Source organism: Mercurialis annua, linkage group LG1-X (assembly GCF_937616625.2).
Source record: "Mercurialis annua linkage group LG1-X, ddMerAnnu1.2, whole genome shotgun sequence".
NCBI lineage: Eukaryota > Viridiplantae > Streptophyta > Magnoliopsida > Malpighiales > Euphorbiaceae > Mercurialis > Mercurialis annua.
Genome location: NC_065570.1, coordinates 69,139,672 through 69,153,286, shown reverse-complemented (window position 1 = coordinate 69,153,286; position 13,615 = coordinate 69,139,672). Strand labels below are relative to the sequence as shown.

The 13,615-nt window shown below is 34.5% G+C and overlaps 2 protein-coding genes across 2 annotated transcripts; one reads left to right on the top strand and one right to left on the bottom strand.

Annotated features, from left to right (window-relative positions):
- The first annotated feature begins 1,513 nt into the window (after positions 1 to 1,513).
- On the top strand, positions 1,514 to 7,576 carry LOC126661598 (somatic embryogenesis receptor kinase 1). Its single transcript, XM_050355453.2, has 11 exons — positions 1,514 to 1,974; positions 2,722 to 2,854; positions 2,932 to 3,003; positions 3,957 to 4,100; positions 4,420 to 4,491; positions 4,624 to 4,695; positions 4,777 to 4,889; positions 5,658 to 5,789; positions 5,882 to 6,223; positions 6,387 to 6,781; positions 6,907 to 7,576. The coding sequence occupies exons 1-11, from the start codon at positions 1,884 to 1,886 to the stop codon at positions 7,219 to 7,221; spliced, it is 1,881 nt and encodes a 626-aa protein (XP_050211410.1). The 5' UTR covers positions 1,514 to 1,883; the 3' UTR covers positions 7,222 to 7,576.
- A 581-nt stretch (positions 7,577 to 8,157) lies between these two features.
- LOC126664821 (uncharacterized) lies at positions 8,158 to 11,749 on the bottom strand. The gene is made up of 6 exons (XM_050357384.2): positions 11,525 to 11,749; positions 11,124 to 11,256; positions 10,891 to 10,994; positions 9,798 to 9,969; positions 9,552 to 9,692; positions 8,158 to 9,476 (listed from the first exon to the last, which is right to left on the bottom strand). The coding sequence occupies exons 1-6, from the start codon at positions 11,572 to 11,574 to the stop codon at positions 8,481 to 8,483; spliced, it is 1,596 nt and encodes a 531-aa protein (XP_050213341.1). The 5' UTR covers positions 11,575 to 11,749; the 3' UTR covers positions 8,158 to 8,480.
- Between the last annotated feature and the right edge of the window lie 1,866 nt (positions 11,750 to 13,615).

Sequence of the window (13,615 nt, the reverse complement as noted above, 5' to 3'; positions counted from 1 at the left end):
TTTATTGAGAACCATTCCTAACTCTTTGCTCCTAAATCAACCATAATTTATAAAGCTCTTATATAAACCTTCTTAATGTCATTTGGGATAGGTTTAGAACTCAAAAAAATCAAACTAAGGAAACATGTTTGAGACCAAGCGGACTTTTCTTAGTCTTCTAGTGCTCGACGAGTATCGGGGGTACTCGACGAGCAAAGTGATGCTCGTCGAGTACCAGCCAGACCCGATGGGTCTGGCCAGGTCTCTACTCGACGAGTATCGTGGGTACTCGACGAGCAAAGTGATGCTCGTCGAGTACCAGCCAGACCCGATGGGTCTGGCCAGGTCTCTACTCGACGAGTATCGGGGGTACTCGACGGGCAAAGTGATGCTCGTCGAGTACCAGCCAGACCCGATGGGTCTGCTCAGGTCTCTACGCGACGAGTGGGGACTCCTCAATCTCTTGGCTTTATTTTTCATCCTCTTGAGTTTTGAATTTATTTTATCTCCCGGTTTTGGGTCATTTTGTGAGCTTGCTTTGGGTTTGCATTAGGCTTAACCAAAAATCCACATATGAGCATAACAATTACTAGCTTTGTTATTTTTTTTTCTCAAATACTAGCTTTGTTATAAGCATACAATTAATTACACCATTTATTTCTTTTTACAATAAGGATTAAAATATTTTTTATTCTTTTAGGTTTATAATATCTGTCACTTTTAATGAAAAGATAGTTCATAATATTTTTCATTTTAAAATATTAACAAAGTATTTATTGTTACTTTTTAAATTTATCCCTATCAATAATTAATTTAACGAAACTAAACAGACTAGTCAAATATGAAAATAGTAATAACTAATATGGATAATTTAGTAAAATGTATATTAAAGAACTCATAAAACTAGCTCCCATAAGAATTAAGAAACAAAAAGATATCTTCAAATATGCATATTTGGATGCCACGGAAGACTAAAGAGTTTTTTTACACAAATTTTTGTAGTGTTAATAATTTTACAATATTTAAACAAACTTATAGGAGTATTCTCTAAACGATAATTTAATTTTTTAAATCTATAAAAATGATAAATTTTAGAACTGATCAGTCCAAGGGGCTGTCCTAATCACAAAATCCTCTTTCACGGTTCAGACCCGTTCCGTCATGTCTCTAAAAACGGAAAGGATTAATGATAATTACTTAATAAAGACATTTAATCATTTATTATTATCATTATCGCTAATAAATGTTCTGGACCGAATCTGACGTGACAAAATAAATTATAAAAAATGGAGAATTTCCCTTCCCTTAAAATAAAATAAAATAAATAAAAATTGAAGTTATAATGGAGCCCACATTTTGACCGATTAACGGTGTTATTAAGGGTCACGTCGCTTTCCACGACAATCAAAGAGCGCAAATGCGTTCTTTTTGACTGCGTTCGGGCAGAGGTTAGCTTCTCACTTCTCCGTTCGGGCAGCCCCCATTTTACATTTTTTGTTTTCAAAATTTTCCTAAAATTTACTGCTACTATACTTCACTTACAAAGAGAACTAAAGAAAAGCTCATTTTTTTTAAGTTTAGTTATTTTTCTTAATCAATTTGATAGTAAGGGTTGGTATAAAACTTTTTAAACGTGTTTATCTTGTACTTTTTGAAGCTATGGAGATGGAGTAAATATGATAGCCTTTTGTTACAGTTGATAAATTTAAAAGAAAGATAATAATAATAATAATAATGGTGGGTTTACTATAGCATAAAGTTAGGGTTTTTATTGTTTTTGGTGTTCCTGGATTTCATATTTTGGTAGGTGATGGTGAGGTGGGTGTTGGTTTGTTGTTGTTTGGATCTAAGGAGATTAAGAGGTATTCTTTAAAAAAGAGTGTCGAACTGGGGTTTTGAGTTTTATGGTGATGGAGATCAAATTTGATTTTCTTTGGCTGATCTTGCTGTTGTTGTGTCTGTTATCGTGGCAGTTGGTTTTGGGTAATATGGAAGGTTTGTCTCTTCATTTTCTTTCTTCTTTTTAAATTTGATCTTGGTTTGCCTTGTTTGTTCATTTTTGGTTTTGGGTTTATGGTTGTTCTTGTTATTTATTATTCTGAGTTGTGAGTAATTGCTGTTTGTAATTCTGTACTTGCTACTTCTGTGATCGAATACTTGCTATCTCTAATTGCATTTGGTATTCATTTTTATATGACAAGTTTTTACAAGTTGGTTGTTTGATCTTGTAGTTCTTTTTAGAAGCATTAGTGCTTTGTTTTACTTATGACTTAAAACTAGAGCTTCAGTCATAATGGATTTTGCTGATTAATGGGAAATTATTTGTTTTTTAAGATTCCTTTTCTTGTTTATCAATATGCTTTTGTTTTATAATGGTAATGTGGACAATGATATTAGTGGACAGATACTATTTTGTTGGCATTAGATTGAGCTTCAGTAGATGAAGTGGAATTGTGAGATGAGTTATTGTACAGCAACTCTTACATTTGAATTTACTTTCCAATTTCTTGTGACCCATAGTGTACGCTGGAGATAACCTTAAATTTAGTGCTTTTTTATATGGAAGAATCTCATTGTCGCCTTTCGTTTCTCCAGAATTTTCGCGTATATTATAATGAGTTCCATAACTTTGCATTATGGAATCTCTTGATTCTCTTCCTTTGCTTCGTTTTTATATATCTAATATGGCTTCAGTAGTATTTGATGGTTGGTGTCATTTCATAAGTGTTCCTGTTGAAACAGGTGATGCATTGCACAGCCTGAGAAGCAACTTGATTGATCCTAACAATGTCCTGCAAAGTTGGGATCCTACCCTTGTCAATCCTTGCACATGGTTTCATGTTACCTGCAACAATGACAATAGTGTTATAAGAGTGTAAGCTCTTGCAATTTAAACTCTTTCAAGTACACTTGTGTTCTGCCACTTAAACTGATTTTTTTTTTGTATCTCAGTGATCTTGGAAATGCTGCTCTGTCTGGTCAACTTGTTCCGCAGCTTGGCCTGCTGAAAAACTTACAATACTTGTACGTTAAGGTCTCCAATTGTTATGTTGACTTCCTTATTTTGATTGTCAGAATGCACTAATGTTCTTGTTATGTGTTAGGGTGCCTATGCTCTCTTCCTGTCCTTATAGATTAGATGTCACTTAAAGATGTACCTTGATATAGTGTAGTTTAGAATAAGTTTCATATGTCAACAGAGGAAGGTTGATGATGTGCTCACTAAGGGCATATGCCACATAAGATAGCTTAAGTATGACCAGATATTTGTGCAATCACATCATCTTAACGCTTTTTCCCTTGTTGTAATTGTTGACAAAAACTTTGTTAGTGAAGTGATCCTGCTGCTATCAACCTAGATTATACATAACTGGAATTTATGTACTGAACATGAACTGTGGATTTGAACATGGAACTGTCTGTCGATCTAGCATAAATTGGTATACTACTAGCTAGCTTTTTGTTACAATCAATAGTTTTTCTGACTTTCTGCAGGAACTTCTAATTTGTCTCATCTCTCTTGCAAATTCTATGATTACTTTCTCTAAATTAGGTTGGTCAAGTGACAAAATATCTTGGCTGACAAGCTGTACTTTTGATTTGTTGAGAATGAAACATGATTTCTGTTGGTCAATTTAGATTGTGGATTTAATGAGCATCTTAGGTTTGTGCGGCTTTATCATTAATCTTATATCCTTATAAATAGATAATGGATGCATAAATGCAGACTAAATCATGTGCAAGTTATAACCTGGAATAGCTTTTGGTAAAATATATTACAATTTACACGTACTGCAAATTTCATTTATAATTTCTGTCCTTGAATGGATGAAAGAATATTCCACTTGTATGATTAAGCCTGAACATAGTTTGACCATGTTTTTGATGTTGCATGAACTCCTTCAAGAAACAGTTGAACATCTAATTTAATCTTGAAATGTTCATTGCATGATTGATAAACTAATGTCTTATCTCAGGGAGCTCTACAGTAACAACATAAGTGGACCAATCCCCAGTGATCTTGGGAATTTGACTAGCTTGGTCAGCTTGGATCTTTACTTGAATACTTTCACTGGCCCCATCCCAGAAAGTTTGGGCAGGCTGTCAAAATTGCGGTTCCTGTAAGTATTGTGCTCCTGAAATGTCGAATGCCATTTATATGTGTATATTTGTCAAACTAATATAACATGGATATAATTCTTAGATTCTGATGTTATTTCTTTTCATATTCCATAGCTTATGTTTGATTTAGTAGCCTATGAATTGGAATGTGTACCAATTTATAGCCGCTAAAGTACGCACACATGGATATTCCCAAAATTCAAGAAGGAAGATTTTTTTTTGCCATACACCTTTACGCTGGTTATCAAATAGTGAATTAGCTACATTTCTTGAACTGTTGTGAATGATAGTTGTATTTCCATAATTGTGCAAGGATAGTCGGCTTAACAACAATAGCTTGACGGGTCGCATTCCTATGCCATTGACTAATATTTCATCACTGCAAGTTCTGTGAGTAGCGAGTTCTTCTCAACAATGTTATGAAGAAGTTTTATACATCAGCATGTGCGCACACGTAAACCGTGAGGCCAAATGTCTGATTTTTTTAGATTAGTGTTGAATCATTGTATTTTTTCCCTGCAGGGATTTATCAAACAACAGGCTCTCCGGAGTTGTTCCAGATAATGGATCATTCTCATTGTTCACGCCCATTAGGTTTATTCCTGATACATGAACCTTACGCGCCTTCATTGGTTATTTGGAAACAACTCTACAAGGGTTTTGTTTGTCTTGCAGTTTTGCTAACAACTTGGATCTCTGCGGGCCAGTTACAGGGCACCCTTGCCCAGGGTCTCCTCCATTTTCACCACCGCCTCCATTTGTTCCTCCTCCTCCCATTTCTTCCCCAGGTAATCTTCCTTCATTGTTGTTGGAACTTGATATGATATTCTCATTTTCAGCGATTTGTCTTTGCCCTGAGGTGTATGTTGCCCTTGTTCTTGGGTATTGATTAGGAGTATCCTTTACGATGAATTCTGTAAATGCTATGCTAAATGATCCTGAAACCGATAGGTACTCCAGTTTATACATATTAGGAATACACAGGTGAATTTTCATGAATACGTGATGTAAATAATGTAAGATAGATAATTTCTTAGAACCAGTTGCAACTTTGAAAAAGAGGCAATTGATCTGAGTTCAGAGATTAGATCATCTTTCAAGGTCAATGGAAATTTTTTTGATTTTGTGGGGCTAACTAGTGTAATGGAATACTTTGCAGTGTTTCCTTTGCTGCATAATATGCAGAGCTCACATAGGTCCTTGTAATATTGGATATTTAAGTTAATTCTAATTGCTGAAAAAAGCGGTATCTGTCCTTCACATTTATGTCTTGGTGCAACTATAAAAAGGGTTAACTTTCTTGTTGTATTTCCATCTTTTATTTTGTAGTTTTGCCTTTAGCTCTGTCTGGATGAGTAGTTACTTTATGCTTGATTTATGCAGATATCTCATCTTCACATTTTGTTAAGAATGAATGTTCTAGTTATTCTGAATTTGCAATGAAGTGTATCAATCTATTATTGATTGAAACTTTTGGAAGTAGTTGGCTCCAATAATTTGTTATTATAACTAACCTTATTTTCTGATTTCTTGTACACCTTTCTGTCCAACTTCAGAAGGGAACAGTGCAACTGGAGCTATTGCTGGAGGAGTAGCTGCTGGTGCAGCTTTACTATTTGCTGCACCTGCATTAGCATTTGCTTGGTGGCGCCGTAGGAAACCTCAGGAGTTCTTTTTTGATGTTCCTGGTTAGTGTTTTGAATTTAACTGAAAACTGAAAATAGTTATCTAACTTATCTTACTTAACGGTTCAATAATTTCACAAATTTTCTCCTTACAGCTGAGGAGGATCCTGAGGTTCATTTGGGACAGCTTAAAAGGTTTTCGCTGCGAGAATTACAAGTTGCATCAGATACCTTCAGCAACAAAAACATTCTTGGTAGAGGAGGATTTGGTAAGGTTTATAAAGGGCGTCTGGCAGATGGCTCACTTGTAGCTGTTAAAAGACTGAAAGAAGAACGTACACCTGGAGGAGAGCTGCAGTTTCAGACAGAAGTAGAGATGATTAGCATGGCTGTGCATCGCAATCTCCTAAGATTACGCGGATTTTGCATGACACCAACTGAGCGACTGCTTGTTTATCCATACATGGCAAACGGAAGTGTGGCATCATGTCTAAGGGGTAAAGCTCTCTTTTGTTTCACAAATTTATCAATGACAATTTAAATACTAATTCACATCTTGTTTCCGCGATATTAATTATTTTCTTTACCTCAAGATTGACTTATGCCTTATTGCCCTTACCTTCCATTATTCTCGCGTTAATTTATATTGGATGCTTGTAGAACGTCCACCATCCCAACCTCCTCTTGATTGGCCAACACGAAAACGAATCGCGCTGGGATCTGCTAGGGGCTTGTCTTATTTGCATGATCATTGTGACCCAAAAATTATTCACCGGGACGTTAAAGCTGCAAACATTTTGTTGGATGAGGAATTTGAGGCCGTCGTTGGGGACTTTGGGCTGGCCAAATTGATGGACTACAAGGATACTCATGTCACTACTGCTGTCCGTGGCACAATAGGTCATATAGCTCCAGAATACCTGTCTACTGGAAAATCATCTGAAAAAACAGATGTTTTTGGGTACGGGATCATGCTTCTGGAACTAATTACTGGACAAAGGGCTTTTGACCTTGCCCGGCTTGCCAATGATGATGATGTCATGTTGCTTGATTGGGTATGCATTCTGTTGTCAGTGTTTGATTTACTGTTTTCTGCATATCAAATTTCTGCTTCCATAATTAGTGTTCTTTTTTGTTTTAGAGCCCGGAAATGATCAATTTGATATAACTATGGTTTCAGGTAAAAGGGCTTCTGAAAGAGAAAAAGTTAGAGATGCTGGTGGATCCTGATCTACAGCACAACTATATAGACGCAGAAGTGGAGCAGCTAATCCAGGTTGCACTGCTTTGTACACAAGGCTCCCCTATGGACCGGCCTAAAATGTCGGACGTGGTTAGAATGCTTGAAGGTGATGGTCTGGCGGAAAGATGGGATGAGTGGCAAAAAGTTGAAGTTCTTCGGCAGGAGGTTGAACTCGCCCCGCATCCTAATTCTGACTGGATCCTCGACTCAACAGAAAATCTGCACGCAGTAGAGTTATCCGGTCCTAGGTAACCATGGCACGTCTACAAGTAAAGAAGAAAATACTCACTACTTATTTTTTCAATCATAAGTTTACCATTTTCAAATTTCTTTTTTGTTTATTTTTTGGGCCCTTCTGATTTGATGAACATATTCCTGATCCTGTAAGTTCATTCTGCATTGTATTCATTACATTTGTGCATATGAGTCGGCATTGTTGAGGGTGCAAGTTGCCTCGTTGGTAGGTCGCCGGTCAGCGGCTTATTTTGTTTTTCATGGATGCAGTCGAGCTGTTTTTACTTACTCATTTGCTAACTAAAAATATATGCTTCAAGCTTAATTCTGATCTATTGTTAATACTCATTTATTAATTTATCATTTTTAACAATTTCTTATTGTAATTTTGTTAATTACCAGTTGCACGAAAGCATAGAGGGTGATCCTTTCCAAATTATTGCATTCCAATCGGTGATTATACCAACTCCAAGAGATAATCACTCTCTTAAGCTAATGGCATAAACTAAAATGCTTGCACAACAAATGAAGTAGAATTAAGGTTTAATCATTAAAAAATATTTTATTTTTTCAATTTTTTTATTTATGTTAAAATTGTCAATTTTAGTTTATTATTTTAATTTCAGTTTTAAGTGTAGTTATTTATTTAAACTGGAGTGAAAAAAGGTTCAAATGTATTCTTCATGTTTGAAATTTCTATATAAAAAGGTAAATTGAAACAATATGAAAGATATATTTTAATTTGAACAAAGAAATCCAGTTGAAACGGAAAATTAAAAGAGAAAAAACTAAAATTGACGATTTGAAAAGCTTGGACCATAAATACAAAAAGTTGAAAAGATGGGAGATTTATGGATGATAAGACCTTAAGTCAATGCCACATTTTAAGATGTTTCTTATATTTTCTAGCAAAGCTAAAAAGTATAAGAAAAATTAAGAACAGCACCACAGAACTTCTCAAAGATGATTATTTATTGGCAACATAGTTTGTACATGAAATCCTAAACCTTAATCAACATATCACAGGATAAACTGTCTAAGATCGCTTCTTTGTCTTGCAAGTAGACGAAAATTCTCAATCCAGAACCTGGTTACATACAATATTGGCAATGAATGTAATCTACTTGCACTCTATAACCACTAATTATCCCATTACTTTACATATCAAATTAAAGGGCAATGAACATCATATCATATATGACATAACTTTGAAATCGAAAGCCCTCGGTGGTAATAGGACTAGAAAAAGATGCATTAAGAAAGTCTAACTTAGCAACTCATGCATCATGGGTTGAACGATGATCGTCCCTCGTGGATTGGGCACTGGGTCCGACTTTTGAGTTCTGTGACATGAATAAATTCGGGTATAAGTATGGGTCATCATCCATTGAGGGCAATCTCTGCGGCTGCTGATGACGATCAGATTGTTGCTGATGAACATGATCGCTCGGAGAGTCATATTCCACTTTAAGTTTTTCGAAGGAGGGAGGATCACGCAACTCTGATGGCAGGCGGTCTAAATATTGTCGATGCGGTTCCATATAATTAGATTCCCCATTTGCACTATCAAAAGAGTGTTGATGATCAAATTGTGGCTTTGCTTCCGTAGCTGATTGATCAGGAATATCTACATGAAATGGATTCTCATCATTATTCTCGGGGAACTTCTCACTATTTTTCTTGGTGAGCTCGCTAATCCTGGCCCGTGCAAGAGTAGCTGCTGAGCGAGCTGCTGCTGCTGCACGTTCAGCATTCTCTGCGGCAGCTTGAGCAGCAGCTATAACATCCTGCAGATCCACATTGACCTCACTTTTTGTCCTTGATACAGGAGGTGAAGTCCGACTCCCAGAGTAGTATATAGAAGATACCGATGGAGGAGAAATAAATGGCAGAAACTGTTTTTCGTCCTTGTCACCAACTGTAAAGTTGGCTGTTTCATCCTCGGTAGCCACTGGCTTTTCTGTAGTCACATCCTCAGTTTCTAAATGAGATTCTTCTGCTAGATTTTCAGAAATGGTGGATATATTTGATGAATCATGCTCAAGTCCACGCAGTGCAGCAGGTGGTATAGGTAACATTTCAGGTGCAGAGGCAGCATTTGCACTTGGCCGTAGAGTCACCTTAGGAACCTCAGGAAAATCTAATTCCTCGAAGTCTGAATCAGAATCTGGCTGTTCATTATGAGCATGATCAGGAACAGAGTTCAATGCTTCTTCATGTTTCTCTTCCGGAAGGGACAACTTAGACCCACTACTAAATTGTGTTGGACCATTCTGACAAGAAAAGGGCGGCTTGTAAGACAGGGAAAAAGAAGAAAAATCAGGATAGCCAGACGATAAATCACTTACCAATAAATCTTCATGTTTTTTTAAAAGCTCAGTTTCAGAAGCAGCTGGGTCCCAATCTAATTCATGCTCTTCAGCAATTTCCTTTAGAAGCTTCAATTTTACATCAGGAGAAGGAGCACGAACTGATAACAGTTCTATCAACTGTATCATTTTTGTTTACAAAAAATTTGTTAAAACGAGAAGAATAACATATACATGTCAGTTTTACCATGACTAAACCAAAACTCAAGATGAAAGTTAATAAACCTGGCGATTGACACCACATTCTGGCATAAGCTCACTTGCAGCAGCTACAAATTCCTTGCCATACTTGGCAGCAAAAAGCATTTGAACCTGCAGCAACTCTGTAAGATCCGCACATCTTGGTGCAGCAAAACAGATGCTAGATATTGCTTCTTTCAAGTCTAAAGGACATTCCCTGAAATTAATAAAAAAACATACCTTCAGTTTCTAAAAGAATACGACCTCTTTACTCAGCTTGCTAGACAGGCTAAAAATATTAACTGCTGAACTAAGTAGCAATGAGACTAGGCTTCATATAATCTGTGAAGAGAATTGCAAGAAATGATATCATGTGAGCATAGTACTCGGAACAAGTTAACAACGTTAGCAGGCCTTCTTCTAATGCACATGCATGCACGTCTCTACTATTTAAAACAGTTATTTTGAACTTTCAATTCTGTCCTTTTAATTTCTCTAAAATAGGGGGATGAAACAAAGACCCTAAAGGGGGCTTCATAAGGAAAGCAATTAATTTAACTACAACAATATTGATTTGGGATGAGTAACATGAGGAGAAAGGTTATCCAAGCAACCCTATTACTCAGGGAGAGGATGATGCGATCAAACTCTATCACCATTTCATGACTATGATGTGTAATTTATGACCCCTCTAGAAAAACTCGGCGCAAATGAGTAGTAACATAGTCCATTCTAGACCAACTTAGCATCTTTCTGACTGCATTTTATCAGTAATCAAAATCTTTAATTTATTGAAGAGTTAAAGTGGCAATTGAGTATCACATTCATATATATTTAACAAGTTAATGCCTCAAACGTATCCAATCCTTCCTTCATCCTTCATTGTACTTAACAACCTCCCTTATTATTATTAGTAATCCCTGGCCGGGTAAAGGTACCCGAACAGACTAATCATATGAAATTTATATTCTACAGATTCCCAACCATATCCAGCTTTGCATCCTCATAAATAAGAAGTTGGCTGTTAGTTCCAGTCTTCTTATATACAAAAAGGTTAGAACTAGAACGATGAGCTATAAAAAAATTCCTATTAACAAAAGACATGAAAAACCAAACAATTACATATAATGAATATAACCTTTGTGTTTCAATGATGGGAAGGCGCACAGAGATAAGCTCACAAAACAACTCAAGAATCTCTTGAGCAGCCATCATGTTCTCTTCTCTGATTATGTGCTCGACCTGAAATGCAGTGGGGAAAAATTAAAACTTCACCATTAAGAGAACGTTTTCATCTTGAGACTCCGATAAACATGGGGTTTCTAAGTTAGTAGATATTGTTGAATAAAAAAAAGAATGGTAATTGTATACCCGAATGCGAGCAGTGGCTTCTTGGCCAGTTTCAAGAAGTTTAGCAATGTCTCTCCGCATTTGCTTGATCTGAATCTCCCTCCTATTTCTGAGTAACTTGATGCGTGGCATAGTCAACTTGAGCAGGGTTTTACTGGGCATAAAACAAAATTATTGAATATAATCCTTGTTTGGATTATGTTTGGTTCAACTCTATTCTAGAATTCATGTCATTTCTAAAACAGGAATGATTTAGAACTAAATTCTGATTGGGTATTCCAAATGAACCTCTTAAAATTGAATGGAATTCATTAATACTAAACACACTCTAAAACATGCAAGAGGCTAGATTAGAGTAAAACCAAATTAGCATCAACCAGAGATTAATCTAATCATAACAGTTAAAGAAAACAAGAAATTACCATTTGGCAGCTTTAAAGCCTTTATTGAAGAAAGAATCGAGCATCGACATCTCCTTTCTTTTTCTCTAATCAGATCAACCCAAACAACAAAATAACAAATCAAAAAAACTTAATCCCTCTCTATAAATATATAGCAAACAGTGTTCGATTTTTATTTTAAATTTCCCCTTTCAGAACACAAAATCGACAGTAGGAATAAGATGACGAAATAGAGAGGATTTAGTTTGAACGAAAAATAACTTATGTACCTGCTTCCTTATGATCGAAGGCTCCTTAATTTTTTATTAAAATTGATTTATTTAGTGAAGAAGAAAGAGGGGTGTGTATGTCAAAATAATTCTTTTTGGGATTACAATTATCAGGTATTATGTATACAATACAATTAACATGAGAGATTTACATATTTTTAAACCAAAATACATATTTCTGTCCTCAAACTTTAATTATTTACCCGCTTGCACGTTTAAACTTAGATGATAAAATTTTAACACTTAAAAATTTGATATTTTATTTATGTTTCTGTACTTTCACCATGAGTGAGATTCACATGCTTTGATAAAAGATTGATTAACTTAAAAAAAATTAAAAATTGATGAAAGTTTAGTGTTTTAACAAACTGATCTATATAATTGTCAAAAAAAAAAAACAAATTGATCTATATATTTTATTTTTTATTTATATTTTTTAATGTGGTAATTTCTTAGAATACATGTTTCGGTAACTTGTTTACATTTTTATATGTCAGTTTTTGATTTTCCTTTTTACGAAAAATACCTTTTTTTTAATTTCACAAATATCTTTTTTCGTTTTTGGGCTTTCACTCAATTTCAGTTTTCGGTTTTCAATTTTTTCGATTCGGTCGACTGAACCGACCGATTGCATAGCCCTTCAGTTTTTAATAAAAAAAAATTATATAGATTTTTTTTCTGGAATTTTCTTTTTATTTTTTATCGTGTTTTTATAGTAAAAAATAGCGTGTGTATAGTGTTTTTATGGTGTAGGAATAGTGTAGATATAGTGTATTTATGGCATTTATGTAGTGTTTTTTATGGTTTATACTATAAAAACACTGCAAATACACCATAAAACACTGCAAATGCACCATATATATACTAAAAAAAGGCAGAAATACACCAAAAAATATAGATATCCCGAAAACACCAGAAATACACTATAAATACACAAAAAATACACTATAATGTAAATATATTATAAAATCACTACAAATACACCATAAATCAATTTGTTCTTTACAAAATCAGTAGCAATAAACAAATCTATGAATAAGAGAAAGACAAATAGTATATGATAAATAGAACAGTTTTATAACAAAAGAATTATAAATTTATAATAATTTATTCATAAAATGTTTAAATTATCACAAATAACATAAAAAATTACACAAATTTAAAAACGATGTCGAGAAATCCATAACGCGAACGGAAGAGACAAACGGACTAACGCGAACGGAAGAGACAAACGGACTAACGCGAACGGAAGAGACGAACAGAAAAACGATCGAAAACGACGAGAAATCCATCAGAAGTAGACGAACGGAAGCGCGAACGGAAAAGCAACCGGAAGAGACAAACTGAAAATCAATAAAAAATGAAGAAGAAAAAAAGAGAGAACTTTGAGAGAGAAGAGAGAGAAAAAAATGGCTAAGTAAAAATTTAACTAAAAATAAAATAAACTATTATATATAGTGGTATTTTTGTAAATAAGTTATAAAAATAGGTAGCGTATGAAATAAGGAAAAGATAGTAAAAAATGGTGTAAATACTTTAGAAAAAACAGATATTTCGTAAATAATTCCTTTTTTAATTACACCTCGCATTTAATTTTTTTCTATATAAAATAAAAAAATATTATTTTTCAAAGTTCACCAATAATATAAAGTTACAAAACAAAATTTTGACATCGATAACATTATTAATTTTGTGGCTATGAAAAATGTTTTATTTCTCTCAGACCAAAATATTGAACGTATGATTTTTTTAAGAAATCTATATATTTATAGATGATGTATTATGTTAAATAAATTATTAAATTTTTTATTGATAACAATGTAGGAGTTCTACCAAGCTAAGG